The sequence below is a fragment of the Martes martes genome (assembly GCF_963455335.1).
Source record: "Martes martes genome assembly, chromosome: 3".
NCBI classification, from domain to species: domain Eukaryota; kingdom Metazoa; phylum Chordata; class Mammalia; order Carnivora; family Mustelidae; genus Martes; species Martes martes.
In genome coordinates this window covers 86,606,997-86,634,672 of record NC_137890.1, presented here as the reverse complement: position 1 = coordinate 86,634,672, position 27,676 = coordinate 86,606,997, and the positions used below count along the sequence as shown (strand labels likewise).

The following is a 27,676-nucleotide window of genomic DNA, read 5'->3' as shown; positions in this document are numbered from 1 at the left end:
GAGAATTTTTTAAACCATCAAGAAATGGCTCCTCTTTAAAACAGTTCTGTCCTCCGTTTGCATCTTACTACTTAAGGAGCAAGAGCAAATCAGGTGGCACCTTGAACGCTGTTTGCAAATCTTGCAAACCTAGATCACAAAGTTCATTAAAACGTTCTGCTCTCCACAGAACCGCAGACAATAGCACCAGTAAGTTTTTTGCCACTGTGTAAGAGATCTCCGTTGTTTCCAACACCGTGTCCCTCACTTTCTTTTGAGCACTCACTGGTGTAGTCCAGATTTCTAATAATAGTCTGTTGAAGGCAATTTAGGTGTGCTCTAACATGTACCTCCAAAGCCCAGCAGCCTCTGTCAACTTCCTATTTTCAAAGCCACATCCACTGCTCCTGGGTATCTGCTACAGTAGCATCTCACCCTCTGTACCACCCTTGGTAACCGTTCCATTGCCATGTTGCCCTGTTAACTATAAGCAGCCAGGACCACTATCCATCCCCAGAACCTAGCAATTAATTCTGCTAAAAAAAAAAAAAAAAAAAGACATGTAAATAATAGGAAAGTTTTTAAATTTAAAATTCAGTGGCTTAAAATGACATTTACTATCTCATAGTTTCTGTGCCCCAGGAATCCAGGAGTCTAGGGCCTCACCTGGATCCTCTGCCTCAGGGTTTCTCACAGGCTGTAATCAGGGCTAGGTTAGGGGTAAAGCCATCTCAAGGATCAACTGGGGATGATCCATTTCCAAGCTTGCTCATGGGGCCGTTGGCAGGATTCAGTCCCTCCTGGGCTGTCGGGCTAGCCCCACCACCATGCTCACTCTGTTCCTTGTTGTGTGGGACCCTCTACAGGGCAGTGTGCTTGATCAAAGCAAGCAAAGGAGAAGTGTCAGAGAGATTACAGAAACAAGACAGAAGTCAAAGTCTTTTGTAACCTGATCTTGAAAGGGACAGCCATCTCTTCTGATAGATTTTATCCATTAGAAGCAAGTCTGTACTTCTAGCTCACCTTTAAGGGAAGACATTATACCAGAACCTGAATGCCAGAGGTGGAATAATTGGGAGCCATTTCAGAAGCTGCCTAAGATACCCATAAAGTAGATTTTTCATTTTGTTTTTTTTATTTTTTTTAAAAGATTTTATTTATTTATTTGACAGACAGATCACAAGTAGGAAGCAAGGCAGGCAAAGAGAGAAGGGAGGAAGCAGGCTCCCTGCTGAGCAGAGAGCCGATGCGGTGCGGGGCTCGATCCCAGGATGCTGGGATCATGACCTGAGCCGATGGCAGCGGCTTTAACCCACTGAGCCACCCAGGCGCCCGATTTTTCATTTTAGACATTGTAGTTTTAATCTCTAGAAGTCTGACATGGGTTTTCTTATCTTCTGTGTCAACATTTTGAATTTTTCTGGCTTTGTAAGCATCTGGAACACAGTTACAACTTTTAATAGCCTGTGTACTAATTGTATCATCTGTGTTATTTCTGGATCCATTTTATTTCCCTTTTCTTTATGGGTTGTGTTTTACTGGCTCTTTGTTTGCCTGGTAATTTTTTTCTTTTTTTTTTTTTAAGAGAGAGCAAGCATACATGAGCAGGCAGAGGGGGGAGGGGAGAGGGTAAGATTTGTAAGTAGACTCCACACCCAGCACGAAGCAGCACAGAGCCTGATACAGGTCTCCATCTCACCACCCTGAGATCATGACCTGAGCAGAAATAAGAGTTGGATGCTTCATCGATTGAGCCAACAGGCTCCCCAACTGCCTGGTGATTTCTGATTGGATGTCAGGCATCAGGAATTTTACCTTATTGGTTGCGGGATCTTTTCTTATTGCAGCAGTTAGCTTTGTTCTGGGACACGGTAAGTTATGTGCAAACAGTTTGGTCCTTTTGGGTCTGGTTTTTAAACTTTGTTAGGACTGAGGCAGCCTTACTTTAGTTCTCACTTCACACACTGCTGACACAGAGCCTTGCTGCACGTTCTACTAGGTGCCCTGTGAATTATGAGGTTTCTCGCTCTGGCTGACAGGAACAGAACCAACCAGGCCCCGCGTAAGCTCCCCCAATCCTTTCACGTGGCTTCTTATAGGCCCATGCTGACCAGTGCTTGGTGCAAGACTCAGGGGACCATAAGGAAATCTCTGTAGTTCTTTGTGCAACTCTCCTCTTTGGTCCTTTATCCTGCTGATGCCGTTTGTCATGGGTGTGAGGGTTGGCTCAGGGCCAAGGCAGGAGGAAGGGATAGTGGGGTGGATGGTTACCAGTAGGGGTTTCACTCAATAAGCAGACAGGGGTCATAGTGCTCCTTTTAAGTCCACAAACTTTACGTTTTTAAAAAGTGTTTAAAGATTTTTCTTTAACTTTTCTTAAGTCCATAAACTCTTTTAAGAATCCAATTCAATAATCACTAGGCACCTACTATATACCAGCTCCTAAGGTACAGACAGAACTCAGACTAATAGGTACAAATATAAAAAACAAAGAAAACCAACACCATAAAGGAAATAGCACGGCAGAGGCAAAAAATGGGAACATGGAAGATCTGTGTCTGGCCTTGTCACAGGCAAACAAAGGGGGCATCGTGAAGTCTTGTCCAAGTCGTATGTGGGAAGGTTGCTCTCTACAGTAAGCACTTTTCCAGAACACAAAAAATGGAGGATTTCTTTAACAGTCCCCATTTTACAGATCACAGGGCTTGGGTAAAAGTCCACATTATCAGTAGACAGATTACGGAACAAGAAAATAGTGAGAACCAAGGGCAGAAATGTGAAAATACAAGAAGTATTTGGTATTGAGTATCTCAAGCAGAAAGGTGTAACAGGAGATAAGAATCTGGAAATAATACCAGTTGTGATCAAGTCTAAAACATTTGGGTGCCACCCCATCAGGGTGAGTAATAAGCAGCCCTACAGGCCTTAGTGCAGGCCTCAGATCTGGCTGCTCCGGGCCATTTCTGGGGTTTGCACAGAGCAGCTAGCTGCTGGCCAGACTATGAGTGTTTGGCCCCAAAAGTCAGCTCAGAGAAGTGGAATTCGGGTAAGGTGGCTCTTGCTGCAAAGCACTCCTGATCAAATAGGTACTGTCTTCCCATGCCTGGTCTGCAGCTGCTTCACAGATCAGCCGTAGAGGTGTGTCTGACGACAGGAAACAGAATGCTGCTGCTGCTGCTACTGCTGCTGCGGAGCCCCAGGGGGGTGGTGGGAGGGTGGGCAGGGACTCCAAATTTAGAGGCCTTATTTATTAGCACAGGCTTTCAACACTCCCCAGGTGTGGCCTATTAGGATAAGCCTCCTCCTCAAAATAACAAGTTATTCTTTGTGACCTATATATGCCTTGTGTGTCTCTTTTATGAAACATTCCTGCCTTTTCTTTCCCTCTTTTCTTTCATGCCCAGAACAAGAGAGAAAAAGACATTTCTCAGATTAAAGGAACTAGCTATTAAAAACCCAAGAACATCACACTGCTATTCGAAGAGGAACTCAGCCTCCCAACAATATCAAAAATGAATCTGGGGAAGAAGTAACAGCTCACTCTCTCGGAGAAGCCCAACTGTAGGACCTGTGTGCATGGTGGCTTCCTAGGCGTGGATGGCCTTCAGGTGACCCAGAGGACCTGCACACAGGGGTGCCTAGCATGGAAGGCACAGAGGCTAAACGATGAACAGGCAGCTTTAGCTCTTCCCTCTCTCTGAGCCTTGGCCCTGTCCATGCCTCAACACCAAGAAGCAAGTCTTCTTTATCTTGGGGTGTGTCTCCCCAGTAGAGCTCCTCAGAGATGGGCCCCATCTTACTCCTCAGTCCCTGCTACAAAAAGGGCCTATGACAAGGTAGAACACCTGTAATCAAGAGTGGTCAAATTCTCCACTTCTGTTTATTCAGAATATTAAGATAAATACATCTTAAATATTACAGATATTTATATACAGGAATGACCACTGCCCATGATCGAAAAGGGGTCTGGGGAAAAAAAAAAACAAAAAATAGAGTCTCCCAAGTTTCTTTAAGCCCTGGACGACCCATGAAGACAGAACTAAGCTCTTGATCCATTTTCCTCAACACAGACAAACATTGCCTCTAGATCAGTTTGGCCAATGCTAGAGCAAAGAATAAGGATGTGGAAAATCCCTATCTGATGTTGGTGCCGAGGACCCAGCCCTCACCCACGTGACCCTATGGATGTCATTTCCTGAAGCGCTTGAAAAGCGGGTGCACGTGCTTCGTGGAAGCCTTGCTCCGAGCCGAATGGTACTCCATGTACACGGTGTCATCAGCCCCAGACATGGAGCTCATGGTGCCAAAGCGCCGAGATACCTGCAGGGCGACCCAGCCCACGGTTAGTTTCCAAGGGAAAAGACACTCCTTTTATAACATTTATAATCCTAATAAGTTTTGTAATGTTTTTAAGTTTAACAAATACTAATTTTTTAAGAACATTTATTGACCCCTTATTGTATCTCAGGCATTATATACATATTTATATGTGTTAACTCATCCAATCCTCACAATTATTGTAATCCCCATCTTACAGATGAGGAAACTGAGGCACAGAGAGATGAAGTAACTTGTCCAAGATCACACAGCTCTTTAAGAGATGGGACTTGAACCCAGGCAGCTGGCTTCAGATTCCCTATTCTTAACCATAATGCTACTCTGCCTCTCTTAATGCCAATTTATAAAAAGAATTTTTCAACAAGGGCAGCAGTCCCCCAACACCTTAAGGCTCTACCATTAGGCTCTGAATCAAGTAGAAATCCAGAAAGCCCTGGGCATGAATCTTGGCTCTATCTCTCACTGGATGACTTTGGACAAATACTGAATGTCTGAGCCTTGGTGAACTCATCTGTAAGATGGGGATAGACTCACCCATCTTGATATAAGTGGTGTGAACAGATATCACATAGGCAATGGTCTGACCCAGAGCCTGGCACACTACTCGTACCACATTACAAGCCAAGTATGCTGACAGGCACCGAGCAATTCCTTCAACAGCCTGACATGAGGTGACTCACTGGTTGATAGGAATGGCCTCAGCACACAGAGGCAAGAAATTTCCCTGAAGCATCCATCCATGGAAAGTGCCCAGAGGGGGATCCAGTCCCCACATTTGGGAGCAGAATGGCCTCCAGCTGGAAGAAGAGCAGCACTTCCCCAGGGGACACTGATTTTCTTTCCTTGTCCCAACCACTGCTCACCTTTTGGCTCTAATATCAATTTAATTTGTTTCCAAAGAACTGACTAAACTGTACTTTTCTCTTGAAAGGGCTAATCAGAACTCCCCATAATGGTACTTTCATTAATTATACCACATTATATTGGCCTGGCACATGGTAGGCATTCAGTAAGAATTTGCAGAATAAATGGATAGTTCACTATTTTCAGAGAACTCTAAATGTTTCAAGATAAACAGTCAAACTACAATGTGAGCTGATCCTCAGACCCACCTTACAGGCTGGAAGGCTCAGCTCTATAACAGGGAGCTAGAGCTGAAGTGACCTGCCCAAGGCCCCAGATGGCGGGCCCAGGCTGCAACACCTCCTTCCACAGCCACCCTGGTGTAAGCCTGGGGCCACCTGTGATATTCTGGGTTGCAACCTCAAGGAACTAACAAAACTTAGACCAGACTGTGAGGGGAACGGAGCAGGAGGCCAGCTACAGCCACTGTGGACTTGGCCATGTGAAACAATATGTAAGGAAGGAAGGATTCGCACCAAAAGGCTAATGGGGGCTGTTTCTGTTACTCTCTTCTCTGCAGCTTCCTGGGTTTTCCAAGTTTTTACAAAGGTCACACAGGTGCACGTGCACGCACACACAACTAAACCCATGCGTGTACGTAAGATTCCTGTCGTTTGGGAGAACTGACACCTGCAACCTCACCCATTCACTCACCTGGCTGGATCTGGAGCCAAATTCTCCTGCCACCACCTCTTCCTCAGCATCCAGGTCAGTGGCCGCCAGGACTTTCTGTAAGAGCTGCTGCTGCTCTTCTCTCGTGGAAAATGCCAGCTCTTCATCCTCCATGCCAGCAAGCTTTGTGATCACCTGTAGAGCCGAAAGCCACAGGCCCCATGTCCCCTTTTGTTTTCCCTCTGTTAGGCTCAGCTGAGCAGGTGTCTAACAACGGAGAGCTCCTCCCTGGCACTCCAGAGACCAGCTTCGGAGCCATCTGAGACAATGAGCTTAACTATTAACTGTAGGGCAGGAGAGGTGAAGGAAATTTCAGAGAAAACTACTCTTCAAACAGCAGATACATGATCACTTACAATAGATCAACAGGAGCTTCAGCAACTCTAAAATGTCCCTTCTGGCAGTTTTCCATCTTGCACCAGATAAAGGAAGGGACCAAAGACTGACAGGCACAGCCTGTTGTCCTTGGGCGGGGTCTTACGCCTCCTGGGCTTGGCAGCCAGGGCTTCCAGTGGGAGGGAACAGTTAGAAATGGGAGCCTGTTGAGGTGGATTTACAAGATTTTTTCTAAGAGAGCAAAAGAACAGCATGGTGGAGATTTGGTTTACCTTTCTTTGGGGGTCACTTACAACACAGCCTACCCATCCCTGAAGAAAGCCTGGACTGACTGGTGTAGAGGAATTATTTTCCCCCCTTAAGTTCTTCTCATCATTTTAATGAAAAGAAAAGTCCCAGAAGTAGGGATGTGGCTGAGCCCTTCAAGTGGCTGCAGACCTCCAGGCCGCAGACCTGGAGTACAGATACGGGGCATGTCTGCCCTGGCCCAGTCCTCTGGGAACTGCAGGGTCCTGATTCTACGAACTCTAAACTGGCTGCTCTTGGTGGGCAGTGTTGAAGGCAAGGAAGGCAAGGGCAGCCCAAACCAACACAGACAATCACATGCCCAGGTGCCTTTCTGTCCAGCTCACCTTTCAAACAACCCAGAACTCTCCCTGATTTGGTGCTTGTGTCATCCTTGACTCTCAAGGGATTAGGAGATATGAATGCTGCCACCATTGCATACTTTTTACAGATACATAAAAAGGCCACCATGCATATCCTTTAAAATACAGCCAAATATCCTATCCTCCAGCTCAGCAGGAGAGGTCTGAAACTGTCACTGCTTCTGGCTAAGAAAGGAGGGGCTGGACAGCCCTGATCTCTTGTCTATGGCTAATAATGGGAACTTATCAACTTGTAAAAACACATAATCAAAAGCATCAGAAAAGGAAGCCTGTAGTCTTTTGTAAACCAAGAACCTGGGAACCTGCATGTTCTAGGGGCGTCCTTTAGTTACCTGCCTCCAGCACCCCCATTCACTTCCACAAATAAAAATCTTTAGGGACACTAAGTCCTGACATAAGCAGGAAGGAGAGCAAACACCTCAGCTGATGGAGGTCAGCCAAAGCTTCAGCATCTCCGAAGCTGTACAACCGCCAGTTCGTCGCATGCGGACAGCTCCAGCGTGAGGCCCACTGAGGCCCCAGCTCACCAGCTGACTAAAGGAAGGGCTCTCCCAGGTACCTGGAGGGGAACCCCATCACAGCTTTCCTCATACTACAAATCAGGTCTGTGAACAACAGGAAATCCTAAAGCTTTGGCTGACAATCATTGCCAGTACAGGAAATGAACCCCAAGGGGCTCAGGGTGGCACAGTGATGGCCATAGCTCCGTGGCATCTCAAGTCCTGTGAGGCTAGCACTTTTTCCCACTGACAACTAACATTCTTTTTGCAAGACAACTATAAACATTAACAAGTAGACAATCTAAGCCCCTCGCTTCAGAGGCGCCATTCTTTGACCATTCACTGTGGGAAGCTGGGTGCAAGAAAGGATCCTGAACAATATTTTCCCTCAAAGTCCCTGGCAATTCATGCCGAGATAAAGGGAACCTGAGGGAACCAATGCCCTAATGTTCTGTGTCTGTCTGAGTTTTGTCCCACACTGGTGCCAATAGCAGTTCCTACATCTCCTGGAGGCGTGGGTTCTATTCTGACCAGAGATTAAATGAATACATACCTTAAAGCTATAACCCTGATCTACCAAAAACCTCTGCCTCTTGGTTGAATAAGCCATTTCCTGTGTGTCCTGGGACACCAATGAGTAGAAGAAGGCATTGTACTCCTCAGCAACCATCCCTTAAGAGAGGAAAGGAGAAAGGACAACATTAGCTGTCACAGTGCCAGGAACTGAGGGTCCAGGGCTCAGAAGTAAGTACAGCTGACCTCTGAACAACATGAGAGTTAGGGGCACCACATGTAACTTCTGACTCCCCCAAAACTTAACTACTCAGAGCCTACTGCTGACTGGCCTGCTTACCAATAACATAAACAGCTGATTGACTTATATGTGTTACATACTATTTTTAGTATAAAATAAGCTAGAGAAAACATTATTAAGAAAATTGTAAAGAAGAGAAAATACACTTACTGAACTATAGTTATCAAAAAAATCCCTCACAGTCCAAACCCATGTTATTCAAGGGCCAACTGTAATGTAGTAGGAAGGCTTTGCAGGCAGGGGGCAAACAGCCCTGACTTTGCTTGGGCACTTCATCAAAATTAAAGACATTTGTGCTTTAAAGGACATCACCACAAAAGTAAAAAGACAACCCACAGAATGGGAGAAGATATTTACAAAGCATGTACCTGATAAGGGATTTGTATTTGGACTATATATAAATCACATTACAAATCAACAATGAAAAAACAAATGACCTAATTATAAAAAGGGCAAAGGATCTGAACAGACATTTCTCCAAAGAAAATCTACAAATGGCCAACAAGCCCATGAAAAGTACCTAACATCATCAGTCATCATTTGGGAAATGCAAACCAAAATCACAGTGAGGTACCCCCTAGTCTTCCCTAGGATGGCCAGAAACAAAAAAGATAATTACACCAATTGTCAAGGATGTAGAGAAACTGGATTCCCCATACACTGCTGGGTGTAGAGTGTAAAATGGTACAGCCATTTTGGAAGATAGTCTGGCAGATAATTAAAATGTAAAACAGAGAGCTACCACAGCTGACCCAACAATCTACTCCTGGATATACACCCAACAGAACTAAAAACATATGTTCACACAAAATTTGCATATGAATTTCACAGCAGCAGTATTCCGAAGAACTGAAAAAGTAGAAACAACACAAGTGTCCATCAAAAGAAGAACAAACAAACAAGATGTGTGGCATGTCTGCTCAATGGAGGATCATTCAGCAATAAAAAGAGGGAAGTATTGCGGCACCTGGGTGGTTCAGCCAGTTAAGCAGCTGCCTTCAGCTCAGGTCAATCCCGGGATCCCAGGACCAAGCCCTACATTGGGTTTCCTGCTCAAAGGGGAGTCTGCATCTTCCTCTCCCTCTGACCCCTCTCCCCATTTGTGTGCGCGCTCTCTCTCTCATATAAATAAATAAAATCTTAAGAACTACATGCTACTATAGAGGACCCTTTTGAAAACATCACAGTAGTGAAAGAGGTCAGTCGCAGAGGACCCAGACTGCATGATTCTGCATGAATGCAATGTCTAGAATGGACACGTTTATCAAGGTAAACAGAGTCATGATTGCCTGCAGTTGGGGCTAGGAGACAAGGAGAAAGGAGTGACTGCCAGTGGGAAAGGGTTTCTTTTCTGGAGTGATGAGAATATTCTAAACACAGCCTATGGTTATGGTTACACACTTTGCAATTATTCAATATAATTTTTATATAATTAATTTAATATAATTTTATAATTTAATATAATTTTTAATAAACCACTGGGGGCACCTGGGTGGCTCAGTTGGTTAAGGGTTCAATTTGGCTCAGGTCATGATCTCAGTCGGGGTCTTGAGATGGAGCCCCAAGTCAGGCTCCGCACTGGGTGCAGAGCCTCCTTACGATTCTCTCCCTCTGCCCCTCCCCACCCCACTGTACACACTCATGCTCTCTTGAAAGAAAGAAAGAAAGAGAGAGAGAGAGAGAAAGAGAGAAAGGAAAGGGAAGAGAAGGGAACGGAAAAGGAAAAGGAAGGGAAAAACCACTGAATTGTACCCTTCCAATGGATCAACTGTATGGTATGTGAATTCTATCTCAATAAAGTTACTAAGAAAAAAAATGGCTCAAAGAGAAAACCTAGGACAGAATTATCACAGAAACTAGGACAGAGAATACAAAGCTGATGCCTCTGGACAATCTGCAGATTTTTGCTTCACAGTTCAATTGTCAGCACGTTCTGTATCTGTGTATCTGCCTCTGAATTCAACTGTTTCTTAGTCTTACAAGAGCTCAGAGATGCAAAGAAAGCAGCCAAATACCTTTTCTCAACTAGTATTTAAAAAAAAAAAAAAAACAAAATTCTACTCAAATTCAAAGTGGTTTTGAGGTTAGATTTGTTTCTTTTTTGGGAGGTGATGAATAAGGCATAAGTTAGGAATTATGTTCACATATGCTAGGCAGATTATATTCCTTTCAGCTTATAAAAGCTGCAATTTACCCAACAGCTTCCTATATTCTATTACATAAGGCTCACTCCTCACAAATGCCCTGTAAGACAGGACGTCTCTCCCACTCTGGATGGAAAAGCAAGGCTCAGAGGGGCAAACTACCTGCCCAAGGTCACAAGGTTGGCCTGGTGCCCACATGCATGTTCTTTCTGCTAATGTGCCCTGCCTCCATATTAAATACAGTTAGCCCCTCTTACACATACTCTAATACGGTACAATTCCAACATACACCCACTAACCTTGTTTCCACTAACACCCTAGCAGTCCGGCTGTCTCCTAGGAAAGGAAAGCAAATACCCTGAGGAAAAGGCCTGTGTCCCTGTCTTAGGGCCTGCCTGGTCCCAGGAGGAGAGCTGTGGCCATCTGTAAGCAGCATCGTCAGTGCCTGCCATGCCCACTGTTAGGGTCTGGGTCCTTCTGCCACAATAATCAGGCACAGACTCCAACCTCCAGAGTCCTCAAGTGCTGAACATGCGCCAGCCCTGCTGCAAGCTGCTGCCCAGGGTGGGGCTCTTCCCAGGTGGTGTGTAAGGAAGCCATCCGTGGCTGCCCAAGACTTCCCCTTACTCCTGATTCAAGGTCTAGGGTACAGCTCCAGCTCCTAGACGGCACTGGTGGCCCAGCTCTGCTTTCTCCCTCTATGTCTACACCATTACACACTTTGCTCCTGGCTCCTCTTACTATCTACCAAAGCAAGCGCCCAGCTGAGAGGATATCCATGTGAACCAAGCAGCTGCCAGGGAAAATATCCACATAGCAACCCCAAGGCACGAGAAATAATAAGAACCAAGCAGATCCTGGTCCTTACTCTGGGATCCCTCCCTGCAGAAACTACTAGGCCCAGGGGCACAACCTTGCCACCATGAACACATAGGCAGCTTAGCCCTACCCTCTTCCTAACCAAAGTCATTCAAAAGGGGAAGACTTCCTGGAGCAGAAGAGGCAGGACCACCTTTACCTTTTTTGGCTCGGAGCACTCGCCCCAACCTCTGGGCCTCCTGCCGCCGGGAGCCACCATGAGATGAGATCTGAATGAGAACATTTGCTTCCGGCAGATCAAACGATGTGTCACCCACCTACAGAAATGAAACAGCTGTAAGTCTGGGAAGGTTTTTTTATTTGGGACAAAGAGAAAAAAAAAATCAATTGGCCCTGAATTTAAATAAACTTTCCTATAATTAAGAAAGATAATCACCATCCTCTTCTCTCAGTACCAGAGTCCTACAGATGCAGGCGGGCCTCTAGGACCTAGTGTGAATTCTCCTGAGAGTTTTCCTAAAGAAGCTGTCAAGACCCACAGACCCCACCAGCTATCTCAGCAACACTGCCAGTATGGGCTGCTGGGGCCCAGAGATAAGAAGGCCCTATCAACATTATCTATAAATGACTCCTCTCCTTTTTTGCTACGGAAACATGTCTGCACAAAACCATCCACACTCTCCGGGGCACCTCAGTAGCTCGGTGGGTTAAAGCCTCTGCCTTCGTCAGGTCATGATCTCAGGGTCCTGGGATCGAGCCCCACATCGGGCGCTCTGCTCAGCGGGGAGCCTGCTTCCCTTCCTCTCTCTCTGCCTGCCTCTCTGCCTACTTGTGATCTCTGTCTGTCAAATAAATAAATAAAATCTTTAGGGGAAAAAAAAAAAAAACCATCCACACTCTCAGCTGGAGGTCAATGAAACCACTGGCACGTGCAGGACACATGACCTGGTAGGAGTCACTGTCCACACAGGGATGGGTCTGGCTCCAGGTAATGGCCTCCACTCGAGGGTTCCTACCACCAAAATTCCCAAGGACACATCAAAGTTTGGCGTTACTGACCCAGCCACGATCACCTTATTAGTAAATCTCATTTATTTTGAGCTTTGGGTCTGTTCTAATCTGAATGACCGCTCTCCACTGTTGGGCCACAGCTTCTAAGAGCATCACCAAGCTGGGCCTTCATGAGTTTCTATCGTGCTTACATTCATCACCCACCATCAGGACACAGGAGGAACCAGGAGAAAGGCTGCCTACAGGCCACAGCAATCTCTAACTCCACAAAGAGAACCTCATCTGAATGCCTACTTTGGCCAGAATAGGTAATGAAAGTTTCCCCCTTAGATAAATAAAATGTAATTTTAAATCCCATATCCCCAAAAGAAGCAGGAAAAATCTCAGTCAAGCAAAGAGACTTTATAGATTCTCCACAGTACACTGAGGCCTGCATCTGCTCCTTCTGCTACCCATCAGGAAGCATTCCTCTGTCCCCAGACACAGAAACATGGGAATGAAAACTGGCACGTGATGTCCCTTCAATAAACATGAATTCACTGTCTAGAAATCCCCCAGTGTCCCTCTAGCCTGGGGGACACCCTGCATGCCACACAGACCTTGGATATGAAGATGGTGTTGATTTTGGGGTTGTGCTTGAAATTCTGGAGTATCTGCATCCTCTCTCCTTGGGATGTAGGACCATAGATATAGGGTCTAGAGAAGAATGAAGCTGTATTAGGAAGGCCACAGAATCACCCCCTCAATTATCCTGAAAGCACACCGGGGGGAAAGGAAGCCTCCGCAAGGTCTCTCTCCTCCAAGAGTATCAGGAGGAGGCCCATAAAAATGAGTGGCCACAGACCCTCAGCCGACATTCTGGTCATCATTCTCTTCAGGATTCCCTCCCTTACTTTTTCCTTTCTTCTTTGTTTATGCTTTTTCCTGAGTCAGCATCCCTCGATCTAAGTTTCATGTCTACACAAGTAGTGCTAACACAGAATCCAGGTGGGACTGTGGCCAGTGAAGACACTGCTGGTGATTCCTGAGAAGCTCTTTATAGATGCAGGGCCATAGCTGGAATGCTGGCCGAGTCAGCCTGGCCTTCCTGGACCCTGGCCCATATAGTCTGACCTCGGCTCTACCAGAGTGCTCACTCGGCCTGCCATTCCAGATGCTAACTTCTGCCCACCTTTGGAGCCCAGCTCAAAGATGGTGTCCCACCAAAGCAGTGCAAATCTAGCCCCTGATCCCTGGGCTGAGGGTGACCGGGCTCCCTTTCTATATGTTCTGACCTCTGAGTCTGACCACTAAGGCTGACTGTCTTACCTGGTTCCTGGGACTGGGGCCACACAACCAGACCTTTAGATCCTAAGAAGTTCCTGAGAGCTTCAAGAGAGGAAGAGGAAACAAACAAACAACAAAAACCGAGCACTTCTGCACTCTGGCTTGAGAAAAATAAGCTGCCTGGCAGCAACTCCAACTTTTCAATTCTTACTTGTTCAGCCTAATGGCATATTCCTTCAGGGCAAATACATTGTCAGCAAAGACAATAATCTTGTCATTCCTCCTTTCATGAAACTTGATCAGAAACTGGCAAGCTCTGAATTTGTTGGGGTTCATGGTGTACAGCAAGATTCGTTTCTTGGTTTTGATTGCCACATACTCCCGGTAAAATTCAGGAGACATTGGGCACCAAACCTGTGACACAGTAAGAACCAAGGGTCAGTTTCCACGTTGAAACATCACATGACTAGAAACTTTTGAAGACCATTCATTTAGCAGAACTAGCTTTAAAATAAATTTAAAAAGGATACCTGGGTGGCTCTAGTCGGTTAAGCGTTAGACTCTTGATTTCGGCTCAGGTCGTGATCTCAGGGTTGTGAGATCAAGCCTCACATCAGGCTCTAAGCTGGGCTTGGAGCCTGCTTAAGATTCCCTTTCCCTCCCTTTCCCTCTGCCCCTCCCCACTTCCTTCCCTCCTTCCTTCCTTCCTCCCTCCCTCCCATCCATCCATCCATCTATCTATATATATGTAAACACACACACACAAATCAAATACCTAATGATGAACCAGGACACTCTCATATTTATCTCTTAACACATAGATTTTTAAATGCATTGATATCCAGGGAATTACTTTTACAACAGCTCCAAGTAAGGGAAATCAGGTTCTTAACCAGGACTCCAAGTAATCCCTCCTGTGTAGACCATCCCTTCACACACAAGTCTATGCACAGCACTGCTATGGAGAAATGCACTCATACTTCCTAACTCTGTCTACTGAGTCAACCTAGCAGGACTCCATCCCACGTGACATGAGCTGAAGGCAGACGCTTAACCAATTGAGCCACCCAAGCATCCCTAAAGACTTATTTTTAAGGCAAAGCTAAACAAAATAGATGAGAGAAATTTACACAGGAAATCAAATAATAAAGGGAAGCAAAAGAGTGACAAACCCAAGTTCCACAAGCAGGGGGAGGAGAGAAGCAACTGGAGAGGAACAGGGGGCCTCACACATATCAGCAATGCTCCGCTTCATAAAATGGGTGCCGATTATGAAGATGAAACTACAGGGTAGGAAGTTTTCAGCAGAGCAAGTCCACCTGCACAGGTTCTTCACACTTACCTCTACCCAAGGGGACCCCTTCTGCCCTTTCAGGACAGAGGCCACCCTACCCTAGCCAGTGAGTGACAGTCACTTCAGGGTGCTGTTGTTCCCTGTCAGAAGACTTACCTCTGAACATTTACTTTAGGCATTTTACCTGTGCAGGTATTCACTGAAGAATAAGATTGGGACAGTGGATTTCCCAGTGTGTTCAGAAATAAATGATCTAGGCCACAGGTGCCTTCTAGGGGCATCAAAACCAAGAGGCTTGGACAATAGGGTGGGTCTGGACAGTTGCCCATACAGGACCACCTAAGAATCCCTCAAGGGTGAGGGTGGCTGGGAACAGCCTGAGGTGCTCACTCCCAGAGAAGAGGAGGAGCATGGACTCCGGAGTCAAACCAGTCCGAATTACCATCCCGACTTGAGCACTTACTGATTGTGTGCCCCTGGAATGTGATTCTGTTTCCCGAGTCTGCAGAGTGGGAAGAACACTGCCCACCACACAGGGGACCTAAGGCAAGACGATGAGGTGGCAGCACTTTTCCACAAGTCCTGACCTGTGTATCTGCCCATGGGGAGTGGACCTGATCCCTTTCCCCTGAACCCTGGGGGACTCCCTCCCTTGGAGACAGTGCTGGAAAGGAGCCAGCTACCTCAGCGCACTGGACTTTGGCGATGTAGCCGTTGTTCTGCAGCTCCATCCAGTTGGCTTCATAGAGCTTGGGCCCAATCAGAAAATTTAAATCGACGATTTTGTCATCTTCCCGGACAAGGGTTGCGGTCAAACCCAGCTTGCAGTGGGCCTGCACGATGGTGAGCACCCGTCGGAACATCTTGGCTAGGAAGACAATCGGTGCATTCACACTGTCACTTTTTTAAATGCTCAAGGACCACACCCAGCCTTGCAACTTCACATTGGCTTGGGACACTACGGGGGCTAACCCCCAGGTTTCTGAATCACAGGAATCTGGCTCTAGACAAGAGTGACTAGTCACGAACGCTTAATCATCACTTTCAGACCTGTCCAAAAGGGAAGAAAAAGAGAACATAAGGGAGAAATGGCTTTAGGGAAGCTCCAAGTTAGGGAACCCCAGGATCCTTCCTTGAAGCAGCTAAGCTACCAGCAGGAGCACAAAGGGCAATTTGAAACATGACCTACAACACTTAAAATACCACTGAGCTCTAAAGGATGCAAGGAATTTGCTCATCCTAAAACTTGTACCCAGATTATAGGAAGATGGCTGGGGAAATGGGGGATCAGAGGAATGCTAGGAGCTGGATCTGCTTGGCTTCCTACCATCCTCCCAGAGACCAAGAAGAAAACAGGGAGACATGAAACCCTAGGCACCCTGACCTGCCTTGGAAACCCCCCTTGCACTTTTCTAATTAGATTCATCTGGTCAACCAGCAATCCCGTCTTTCTGTCTTTGGAATATTATAATTCTTCACACAAAAGTGGGTATGAGACATTAATTTCAAAAAACCCGACTGTGGGTTTCCATGAGCTCATCTTTTAAAAATCCTAATAAACGGGGTAGTCATTACTAGCTAGATATTTCCTCTTATTTAAGGCTAGAATCAGAAAAACTAGAGCCAGTGATTCAAAATCATTACCAATATAGCATAATAAGTTCGTATTTGGGAAATGAGTTTGTCACCCAAGGAAACCATTCTGCCTCTTCATTTAGTGTTGTTACAAAGGAAGGAAAGCCTGCTTGACTATTTACCCATTGTTCCCACCCTTTTTGTTTTGTCTGTGACCTCTACACCAAACTCCCCCAAATCCTTCCACATTATATAGTCTAGGAGGGAATTGTTTATTCACGCTGAATAAAATAGAAGAAAAAGATTGATGACTATTAAAAATAATTAATTAATTGAAATCCTAATACTCTGAAAGAAGGTTAAAATACCTGAGTCATGCTTATCTTCTAATACAATTAAAGGTAAGGTTAGTGATACCACAGAAACAGATGTTAACTATCTGAGGAAAGAGGGTTCAGACTGCACCAGAACACAAACCAAAAATGTCATAACAGCAAAACAGCAGACAACTGCCTAACCCCTAAGTACCAGGTCTTCCAAGCCTAACGTGGTTTGCATATACACTTGGAAGACGAAGACCAGAAGCGCTGTTATGTCTGAGGACTGTGCTACCCAGAAAAGGGTAGCCTAGGACTCCAGACCAGATTTCTCATGTCAGAAGGGCATGGCAGCCAAGGAAATGGAGACACCGACCTAATGTCAGAGCCGGGGAGGCAGCACCGGACAGCCCAGAGATTCTATCAGCCCAAGGGAAGCATGAGTCTTAACCCTGCCTGGACACTCTGCGGCCAGAAAGAAGGCTTTCCTGTGGAATCTGCCCTGCAAACAGGTCATGTCCCACTATCACATTCTCTTAACAGCCATATGGCTATCAGGAAGAAGAACTCATATATGATATAGTGCATGGCTTGACAAATCTTTACACAGGTACGTGCCTGTGAAATCACCCAGGTCAAGATAAGTGATCTTAGCACCCAGAAGTCTCTCCTCCCTCAATGCAACCACGATCCAACTTCAGTCACCCAAACTTTGTATAAACAGAATCACAATACACACTTTGTGGGTATGACTTATTTCACTGTATGTTATATCACAGTTGTTATCTGACATTATTTGTGTAATATTTTTGTCCCTCCCACTTCATCTCCAGTCCAAGCACAGTGCCTGACACTTAGTGGGTTCTTAATAATTACTTGCTAAAATAATGAAATTGGCACAGTGTCTTGCATGCAGTAAGCACTTAATATACGTAAATCCTGCAGTTGTAAATTTCCTATTAATACAGTGACCCAAGAGGACTCTTTTTGGAAGATGTATAAAACAACACAGCAAACTACCTTTTGAGATAGAGCTCAAAGATTTATCTTTCTACCTAATCCAATGTGGTAGATGTTTAACAATCACAAAATTCACTGTGATTTACTAGAATTTCCTTATTTGACATTGGCTCTCTGGCCCAGCGAGTGTGGCCAGGCCAAGGGGCTCACAAGACTGAAGTCAGAATTCTTTACAGCTATTGGTTTTAGTCTCCCAACCAGCCAGAGACAAACCGACCCAGTGACCCAGGGAAGAAAGAGACACACATAGACACCCACGGCAAGAGTGAAATTTTGTGGGGGTACACTTATGTATCCTCATCACCAGACAACCAATCCCAAGCCTGATAGCCGCCCTCTGGGACCTGAGACACAGGCTAAAGAGGAACATAAACATAAACTAAATACACACTCAAGCAGAAAGCTTCAAGTTTTCCCAAGCTTCAAACACAGCCTCCAGCTAAACCGCTACATGGCAATTTCAAATTCATCTGTAGGATGTGATTCTCTAGGTCACCAACTTCCAATCCAATCAGACCCAATGTTCCCTGTTCCCAAACTTTTTTTAGTTTTTCAATTAGCACACAGTAAAACTGGTAAGTGGGTGGGTGGGATTGGTTCTATAAATTTTAACACACGTACGGATTTGTGTGACCACCACTATAATCAGGATATGGACCAACACATTTCCAACATTCCCTTGTGCTCTCCCTTTACTGTCACACCCTCCTCAACCCCTGGCACCCACTGATCTGCTCTCCATCACTATCGTTTAGGCTTTCTAAAGGCACCATACACTATATAACCTCCTGAGATGGGTTGATTTCACTCAGCATGTACCTCTGGAGATTTATCTAAGCTGTTGCGCGCAGCAACCACGTGTCCTGTTTCATGGCTGAGGTAGCATTCCAAGGAAGGGATGGACCCGTTTGTCTGTCTGGTCACCCACTGCTGGGCATTCTCCAAAACTCCAGGTTTTGGAGACTCTGACTAGAGCCGCTATAAACATTCAGGAGCAGGTTTTTGTGTGAACCTGAGTTTTCACTCTCTAGGATGTATGCCCAGGGGTGGGCCTCCTGAGTCATAGGCCAATTTTCTAAGAAACTGCCCAACTTTTCCACAGTGACTACATTCTGAGATTCCTCTGGTGATACATGCCAGCTGCTCTGGCCTCTCATCAGTATTCATTATTGTCAGTATTTTTCATTGTAGCCACTGTGATGTGTGTGAAGTGGCATCTCATCTCATGGTATTAATCTGCATTTCCCTAAGGGCTAATGATGTGGAACAACTCTTCCAATGCTTCTTGGCATCTGCACATTCTGTCTGGTGAAATGTCTATTCTTGTCTCTTGTCCATTTTCTAACATATTTGCCACTGTCAGAATGTCTAACTGGCAATCAAATGAATATGTCTAAAGCCTAACTCCTGCTCAGCACTCTTCAAACCTGTTCCTTCTATGGCTTTCAACATCTCAGTTAATGGCCACTCCTTCCTTCCAATTACTCAAGCCCAAAACCTTACTGTTGTCTTTGATTTCTCTTTCTCCTGGATCCCACATCCAGCCTCTCAGCTTTACCCTCACAACACACCCAGAAGTAGATTACCTTTATTCTTACTCTTGTTGAGACCCATCTAGCTCCTTCCACTAGACCTTGCCTCTTTAAGTCTATTCTCAATAGAGCAGCCAGGATAGTATTTTTACAGTCATAAATGAGATCACATCACCCTCTGCTCAAATCCCTCAAATGGCTTCCCACCATAGTACAAGCCAAAGACTCTACAGTGACCTATGTGGTCCTATGGCATTTGGCCCACACTCCATCCTGTCTGCCTCTCTCTAACCTTAGTTTGGACTCTTCTTGTCTATATCCCTCCTACCACATGGTCACCTTGCTGGGTTGGACCATGCCAAGCACTCTCCCACCTCAGGACTAATGCCCTGTTCCTTCAACCCGAAAGACCTCTGATCCCTACCTGGCTTGCCATGAACACCTCTAGTTATGTTCAGACATCCAGGAGCGCCAGAGAGGCTCTCACTGCACTGAAAAGAATGGATGCTAGGGCCACTTTGGCCATATTTTGAATATTCTATGTGAAAATGCCTCTGATTTCATTTATTCAGAGAAATCTCTAATTTATACTTCTTAACTTATCAGGGCTCCCCCTTTACTTGTTTCATCAAAAATGATTTGTCTAGGGGCACCTGGGTGGCTCAGTGGGTTAAAGCCTCTGCCTTCGGCTCAGGTCATGATCCCAGGGTCCTGGGATCAAGCCCCACATCGGGCTCTCTGCTCAGCGGGAAGCCTGCTTCTCCCTCTCTCTCTGCCTGCCTCTCTGCCTACTTGTGATCTCTGTCAAATAAATAAATAAAATCTTTAAAAAAAATGATTTGTCTAGATTACTACTCAGCAATAAAAGGGAAGACACTATCAATACATGTAATAGGGATAAATCATCATGCAAAGTAAAACCAGGTACACAAAAGAAAATATGTACTATATGATTCTGTTAATAGGGTATTTCCAGAAAAGGCAAATCCACAGACAGGGAGCACCTCAATGATCCCTGGGGCTGGGGGTGAAAGCACTGACTGTAAATGAGTATGAGAGAGGTTCTAAATCTGGATCACGGTGACAGCTGCACAAGTCCACAAATTAACTAAGAATCGAATTGTATGCTTATAAAGGGTGGATTTTATCAGTGGATCAATATCAATATAGCTATTCTTTAAAAAAAAAAAAAAAAAGACTGCCTGCAACACCTGGAGAGGTAAAGCTGCTATAATATATTAAGAATCAATACTTCGGGTTTCAAATAAAACGAACACCACTACAGCAAGGACTTCAGTGCTCCTGGTGCAGTTTTCATGGCACCACAAACCGGTGGGTTAAGGATAAACTGAGCTGCAACAGTAAGATGGAGGAAAGAGGAAAATACCATTTTCTGAATGATTACTCTGGGCGCATGACTGAGGAAGCCGTGAAGGGATACACCCATCCACCTCCCACCCTCACGCCCACCCCCATAAGCTTATGATTTATTTTAAAACTCGAAGCAGCAAGGCTTTCTAGCAAGACAGATATACTACACAGCAGTCCTTCCCTCAACCCAACAAGTGGAAATCAATTTCTGTCCCTGCAATGAGCAGGCAGCTCAGCTCTCAACCTGCTTACCTGGTATGGTATGGACTTCATCCAGGATCATGAGGCCCCATTCCTGAGTTTTGAGCCACTCCATGACTCGCTCAGCCTCCCAGGACCTTTTGGTTGTGTGGCCCAGCATGGAGTAGGTGCTAATGGCAATGGAGCAGCCTATGGGCTTGTCCTTGGCGTCGGAGGTGAAGCGGCAGATCTGGCTGTCGTCAATGGTGGACCACATCTTGAATTGGGCTTTCCACTGCTCCACAGACACAGCGGAGTTGCCCAGCACCAGACAGCGCTTTCTCACAGTGCATGCAGCCGTCACACCAACCAGGGACTTCCCAGCACCTATGAGAAACCAAAGGCCAGGTTGCAATGGATACAGACAGACAGAATGACCCATCAACACATGAATCTGGGCGAATCACCTGTAATAATCCTCACAGCTGATATTCTGGGGCACTTACTGCTCCAGAGCCTGTTTTCTTTCTTATATATATTTTTGTTTGTTTGTTTTCTTTCTTATAAAAAGGAGATACGCCCAGCTCACGCCAAACATGAAAATTAAAAGAGACAAGCCCTAGGCCCTACTCTAACATTTCCCATGAATTCAGTTCAAATGTTGAAATCTCAAAACAAACCAGAGGTAAGTGATACTCTTATTGTTGCCGTTTTGAACATGAGAAAAGGTAAGCTGAGGATAACGTGCCCAAACCATGGGGAGGTGGCGCCGCTGGGGTACACGAACTGCACATTTGAGGGCTCAGTACAAGGCAGCTGCGACCACAGGGCATGCTGGGCTGAGAGCTCAGGAATACAGGAAAGGCAGACATTACTGGCACAGACAGAAGTGAAATTCCAGGGCTTCCAAGTTTACTATCACCCACCATTTGAAGATCAAGATAAAAATCAAGCTCTTCCTTTAAACAGAAATTCTTTTCTTACCAGGCATGTGCATCAAAATCTCCCAGACTGATTTAAAAAAAAAAAAAAAACCTAAAGGCACTGGCCTCTCCCCTGGAAATTCTAACCTCCTTAAGTCTGAAGAAGGGCCCCCAGGTGAATCTGTTGTGACCTATGGCCAAGAACACTGGTCAGGACCTGACATGACTTAGGACAAATGATATCAGACAGGTAACAAGGGGGCTATACTGCCCCTTCTTAGACACGTACACTGTAATAAGCCATCCAGGAACAAGCAAGCGAAGTTTCTGTGTTAGGAGGTCTCTATATACACACGACTCACAAGACTGATTGCAAGGAACAAGACCCTAACCCCAGTGTTTAAAATAGCACCTTCCCCACATCACTAACTGCTGACCCTGCCCTCTTCTCCAGTGCCCAAGGTCTGACACATGGCTTAATTGATTTGTTTATCCTCTGTCTCTCTACCACCAAAACAAGCTCCATGAGATCAGAAGTGCTATTCTATCCACCAATATATCTTCACTGCTGAGGTCAGAACTCTGCACACCACAGGCACTCAAACTTTTGTTAAGTAATGAATCAGGGAGCCATCTGACCTTCACTGCTCCCTGGCCAGGTGTGATTTAGAGAAAGGCACACAAAAGAGAGTGAAGGGAAGCTGGCAGACCGAGACAGAAGAGCCTGACCACCTTCTTCACGCAGGTGTCACTCACCACAAGGAAGCACAATGACCCCAGAACGGGCACGTCCATTCCCGAACATCTTCCGCAGGCTCTTCTCCTGATAAGGTCTAAGGACAGCTGTGGGTTTCAGGTCAATGTTGATATCAGGGTTAACAGAATCATTCCGGAAGTCATATTCTGCCAACAGAGGGTACTCCAGATGGATGCAACGTTTCTGGAGTTCCTCAATCATTTCCTGGGGAGTGAGCATGAAAGAGGTTTTATAATCTTAAATCCAAACCAAGCTGATAAACTGTACATAATCCAAGGGGCCATTTCCTACATCTCTCTAGGACTTGTGAAGACTGCCACACCAGCCTGAGGAACAGGACACTCAGGACTAACTCCATTAGGAGGCCACAGCCCACAGATATCAAAAAGGAGAAAGCAATACAGGAACAGATAGGGACCCAGTCTCCCACACACTGCAGAGTCCATGCAGGGCTGGGCCAGTTTAGGCAGGGATACATTCACTAACCTGCTTAACTTCAAAAGACACTGTCTGGGTCTCTTCTTCTTCTTCCTCATCCTTGTCCATTTGTTCATAAAAGTCAAACAGGTCCGTGGGGATGTCAGATTTACTCTGTGGATCTGTCACCCGGGAAGTGGAAGGCCCACCACTGCCTTCAGCAGTCTTGGCAATCTGTAAGAGCAAGGTGGGTCTACGGCCATACCACCCTGAACGCGCCTGATCTCGTCTGTAAGGGCAAGGTGGGATCCGGACCTCTGTATGACAACAAGCCCTCCTGCTACCAGGAAGAACCAAAGTTGCAAGGGGAACCATAGCTGTAAGAAGACTGTAGGGTCCCAAGGTTGCAAATGCTAAACTAACCATCCCTGAGAGAGTTGACATCCCAAATGCTCCCACCCCAGAGGGTGACCCAGGAGGCCACATACGGCAGACTTGCTGGTGAAGGTCTCTGTGATGAGCTCTGTAGCTTCCCCCTCGGAGTTCCGTAGACGGCATTCCCGGATCACTGGATCCTGGAGAAGATGCTGGATGACATCAGGGTGGGAACTTTCAACGAAATACCTGCAAGGGGCGATGAAGGAGGTGACTAGTGACCAGTACACCATTTCCAGAACATTCTGTTGCTTATTTGATCAGATGGTCTGGAAATAGTGGCTTTGTGCCTCTCTCTGCTCTTACTCTCCCACAGCCAAATCTGAGCTATGAGCTACTGGCCAAGATATAGCATAGCAAGATATAGCAAGTAAGAAGCAAAACCCTGCTTTAAAGTCAAATAAGGAGGTGTCTGAGTCCCAGCTCCACTGCCAGGGGGAACACAGTAGCCAGTGAATGAATTTCCAGTTTTGGTCACTTCACTTTGCCTATTTCTTTTATCCCCTTACTCAGGAGAGTAGGTGCTAGTGAAGACAGACGGTTCACAGACATGTGCTCCTTGCCCCCTTCTATGAGCAGAGTGAATGTGCCACGGGTGGGCCTCTCACAGAATCCCTTACCTGTTGTGCTTCAGGACCAGCTTGACTTTTCCATAGCTGACAGTACACAACTGCAAGGAGTGACATCAAACAGGCACAATTAGCAACACAAAGCTCATTCAGGACACATTCACTAATGGGCATGTCTTACTACTTTACCAAGTGAAGAGTTCATTTTACTTTAGGAAAGCCCAATGTGCAATCCTAAAGAGGTTAGTTCTACCTAAACTGAGCTTTTTCTTATTAACCTCTACTTTTGAGAGTAAAACCTTGCTCTTGCCTGGCTCTTTCTGATGCACATCCCTTGAATTATTAAATGCTATACAAAATCTTTCTTTCATTTTCTTTTCCCCTTTCTTCTCCATTCCCACAGGCACCACCCTAACCCAAAGGGTCCTCCAGCCACACCAGCATTATTATAGCAGCCAGCACAAAGCTGGCAGAGTGAGGGTTCAGTAATGGCTGCATAAATTAAATGCAAAGCCTCCCAACCTCCTCACCAATGTTCCTATTTCCCCAACTAGAATGTAAGCTTTTTGATGGAAGAGAATACAGCTAAAATCTTCCAGGTTCCCAACAATCTTCAGAATGGAATGCAGGAGAGTTTGTGTGGTGGCCATGGAAATTTGACACTCGGGGGTGTGGCCTGCCCCTGCTGCTGCCCTTCTGGATCTACCACTGTGTTGTACCAACACCTACATTCCTGCAGGCAGCTCCCAACCAAGACTGAGCAGAGACAGTGCGCTGATGCAGGGTTCATTCCAGCAAGGTGCAAGCCCTTCTCCCTACACACCTTTCTACATCAGGAGAAGTGAGAACTCTCACCAGAGCTCCTGTCGGCTTCTCTGAGATTGGATGCTTTACTGTACTGGATGCCTATGGCATTCACCTGCCACTCCAGATTTGGGGGTCTAAATCCAACTCCCTTTAGAACAGCCAAGGACAACAAACATCACTGTCCATCTCTACTGAATGGCATTCATCTATCTCTTAGGACAATCCCAAGCATGTTCAACTGCTCTTCATATGGAATCCTAGCCACTTCAACACTTGTAAGTTCTTTTTGACATTCCCAAACAGAAATTGTTGACTACTGGTCCCAGGCAGGTATTCAGCCCTAGAGAGTTTACCAGTTATACCAGTCTACTCAGCTGCATTACAGAACACCACAGACTGGGTGATTTACCAACAGAAACATTTCCAGAAGTCGACAATCAAGTTGCCAGTGATTAGTTTCTAGTTAAGGCTCTCTTCCTGGCTACCTTTTCACCATGTGCTTGTATGACCTCTTCCTTGTGCACACGCAAAGAGAAAGAGAGCACATGAGCTTTCTGGTTGACTCTTCTTAAAAGGATGCTAATCCTATTGGATCAGGGCCCCACTCCTGTGACCTCATGCAACCTTAATTACTTCCTTATTCCAAATACAATCACATTAGGGGTTACGGCTTCAGCATATGAGTTTTGAAGGGGACACAATTCAGCCAAAAACACCATTCACTTTAGGCTGCATTCCCAAATAACCCTGGCCAAAAGGGCTGAATTAGTATCCCCAGTGCATTAGTACCCATTGTAACAGAAAAGTTCATGGAAAAGTGTGGCCTCAGCATGACCACCACACTGGATCCAGAAGAGTAGAAGCTGGGGTAATCAGTTATGTGTGCTCCCCACATGAGATCTGAATGGCATTTTCATGACTGCACAGGCTCACAATGTGTAGCATCTGTCTCCACTATTATTGCATTAACAAGGAAGGCAAAAGAGCCAGCCTTAGCCTCCACTTGCCTTAATAAATTGAATAATTCCATCAGGGACTCCCGTTTTGCTGAGCTTCCTGAGGTACTCGGTGATGTCACTAGTTTGTAACCCAACACTGACAGCTGCATACAGGGAGTAGGCAGTTAGTTTGTACTCATGCACGTGGGTTGGTCGGCACACTGGCTCTGCAATGGCCACCAGGAAGTCTTGAGCATATTTGTAAACTGGAGAGAAGGCTTCTAAGAAGATGTGGCCATCAGGAGCCTAAGAAACATCAAATGGATACAACAGACAAAGAAATTAATGAGTTGGAGAGAGTATCAGACTCCTTCCCAGATCATTATCCAGAAAAGAGAAGCTGCCCACAAAGTGATCTTTAACACCCGGGATGTTTTTGTAAAGACCTACTTTAATCAGATACAAGGAATGGAGAGACTAGAACAGGTTTCCAAAGTCAGTAGCTGCTTCCCAGTGTTCTTCACAGGGAAAGCCCACCTCATTGGCTATCCTCAAGGTACCTTTTGGCCAGGTTTCAAATGAATGTAGAGTATTAATTACTTCAAGTTAAGCAAAAGAGCTGCCTAGCATGTACATAACTTCCATTAATTTTTTAAATGGGGAATTAAAATATTACACAGTACATAGCATTTATTTGGTAATAAAAAAGTATTTCGACGCATGCGGTAGAAATAGAGGGAAGGTGAGTAAGAGGAGGGCTGGAGGTGAAGGGAGCCCAAGTCTAGCCAGCACATGTGTGCCACACCTGCGCATTCCTATATGCTCCAACATTATGTATGAAAGCTCTCTCCGGGCCAGCTCTGGAGAGTAGTACCCTGCATTTCTATTTTGGGTTTACAAACTCTTGGTCCTGCCCTACGTGAGGGTATGCTTACCACCCAGAGAGGCCTCGAGGTGTGGTCGTCCTTCAGCGGCATCTGCAGTCTGTAGTCCTTGGCTCCATATTCATCCACTTTGGTGCCGGACTCATCCACCTGCTTCCCGGCCGCCGAGGGGACCGCTTCCTGAGAGTCGTTCCCAGGGACGTCGTCTTCATCTTCTTCCTCGTCCTCGTAGTGCCGCTTCTTGGATTTCTTCTTATCTGCAGGTACGGACACAGAAGTGAGCCCAGCAGGAGGAAGCGAGGGCTCTCTCCGCACTGCGTAGCGGCATTTCGAGGAAGCCTGGCAGCAGCCGAATTTCACAAACGCCACACACTCCTACCCAAGAGCCACCTGCGTGCCGCTGGCGTCCTCTCCCTCAAATGCCTCCCACCCGGCCCACGACACAGGGCGCCCAAAGGTCAAGGATCTCCCCTGCCCAGCGGCCTGTCGCGACAGCATGTACAGTCCGCGAGACACTGTGGGGTCGGCAGCCGCTGCGAAGCCCAGAGCAGCTACGACACAGCACTATGTGGACAGCGAACGCAGGTAGGCCCCAGGGCGCCCGCGCCACGTCTCACCGCGATCCCCCCGGTCTCTTTTGCCCATGGCAGCGACAGCAACCAACAGCCGATGCCTCCCGGTCCCCGCGGCGGATGCTCTCAGGGGGACTTCCCCTTCACACCGGAAGCTCTTTCGGCAAACGCACAGGAAGTCCCGCCTCTGAGCTGCGGGTCGCGGGGTGGTCGGGAAAACTGCGCGACTGCGTCTTCTCCGTGGTGTTCTTCTGCCGCAGGGCCTTTCCCCTTCCGTTCTTTCCTGTAGTCAGTCAGTGAAATATTTATTGAGCATGTTTATGAGAGTCCAGGCACTGTTTTTAGCCGCCGGGGTAGGACAGTGAACAAAGTAAGGCCCTGGCGGCTGGAACGTAAATTCTGAAAGAGATGTGGGTATAAAGAGTTAACGGCGTTAAGAGCTCCAAGAAGAAATAAAACAGGGCTCAGAGTGACCTCAGAACGCCTGCCTCTCTCTGGGGTAACTTCGTGATGGACATTGGGGAGGATATGTGTTGTAATGAGCACTGGGAATTATATAAGACCGATGAAACATTATATGTTAATTAATTGAATTTAAATTTTTAAAAATAAAAAGATCAGGAGAGTTCACAGGA

General features: G+C 46.1%; 1 protein-coding gene across 3 annotated transcripts; it reads right to left on the bottom strand.

Moving 5' to 3' along the window:
- Positions 1–3,832: 3,832 nt before the first annotated feature.
- On the bottom strand, positions 3,833–27,185 carry ERCC3 (ERCC excision repair 3, TFIIH core complex helicase subunit). 3 transcript variants are annotated; one of them, XM_080798736.1, is made up of 15 exons: positions 27,087–27,185; positions 26,521–26,726; positions 25,655–25,891; positions 23,892–23,941; positions 23,325–23,460; positions 22,906–23,070; positions 22,419–22,623; positions 20,812–21,126; positions 15,428–15,612; positions 13,662–13,864; positions 12,784–12,880; positions 11,373–11,490; positions 7,950–8,068; positions 5,875–6,027; positions 3,833–4,299 (listed from the first exon to the last, which is right to left on the bottom strand). In XM_080798736.1, exons 1-15 carry the CDS (start codon positions 27,112–27,114, stop codon positions 4,168–4,170), a joined length of 2,349 nt encoding a protein of 782 aa, XP_080654862.1. In that variant the 5' UTR covers positions 27,115–27,185; the 3' UTR covers positions 3,833–4,167. The 3 variants fall into 3 exon arrangements, 2 of the variants coding, with proteins under 2 accessions (XP_080654862.1, XP_080654863.1); XR_013966558.1 differs by lacking the exon at positions 7,950–8,068 and having other exon boundaries at positions 27,087–27,161; XM_080798737.1 differs by lacking the exon at positions 25,655–25,891 and having other exon boundaries at positions 27,087–27,161.
- Between the last annotated feature and the right edge of the window lie 491 nt (positions 27,186–27,676).

Coding starts and splice junctions, on each gene's coding strand:
- ERCC3 (XM_080798736.1), bottom strand. CDS start 27,114: ATGGGCAAAAGAGACCGGGGGGATCGCG. Junction 26,727..27,086: donor AAGAGACCGGGGGGATCGCG/GTGAGACGTGGC, acceptor CCGTACCTGCAG/ATAAGAAGAAATCCAAGAAG. Junction 21,127..22,418: donor GGTCATTGTGCTTCCTTGTG/GTGAGTGACACC, acceptor GGTTTCTCATAG/GTGCTGGGAAGTCCCTGGTT.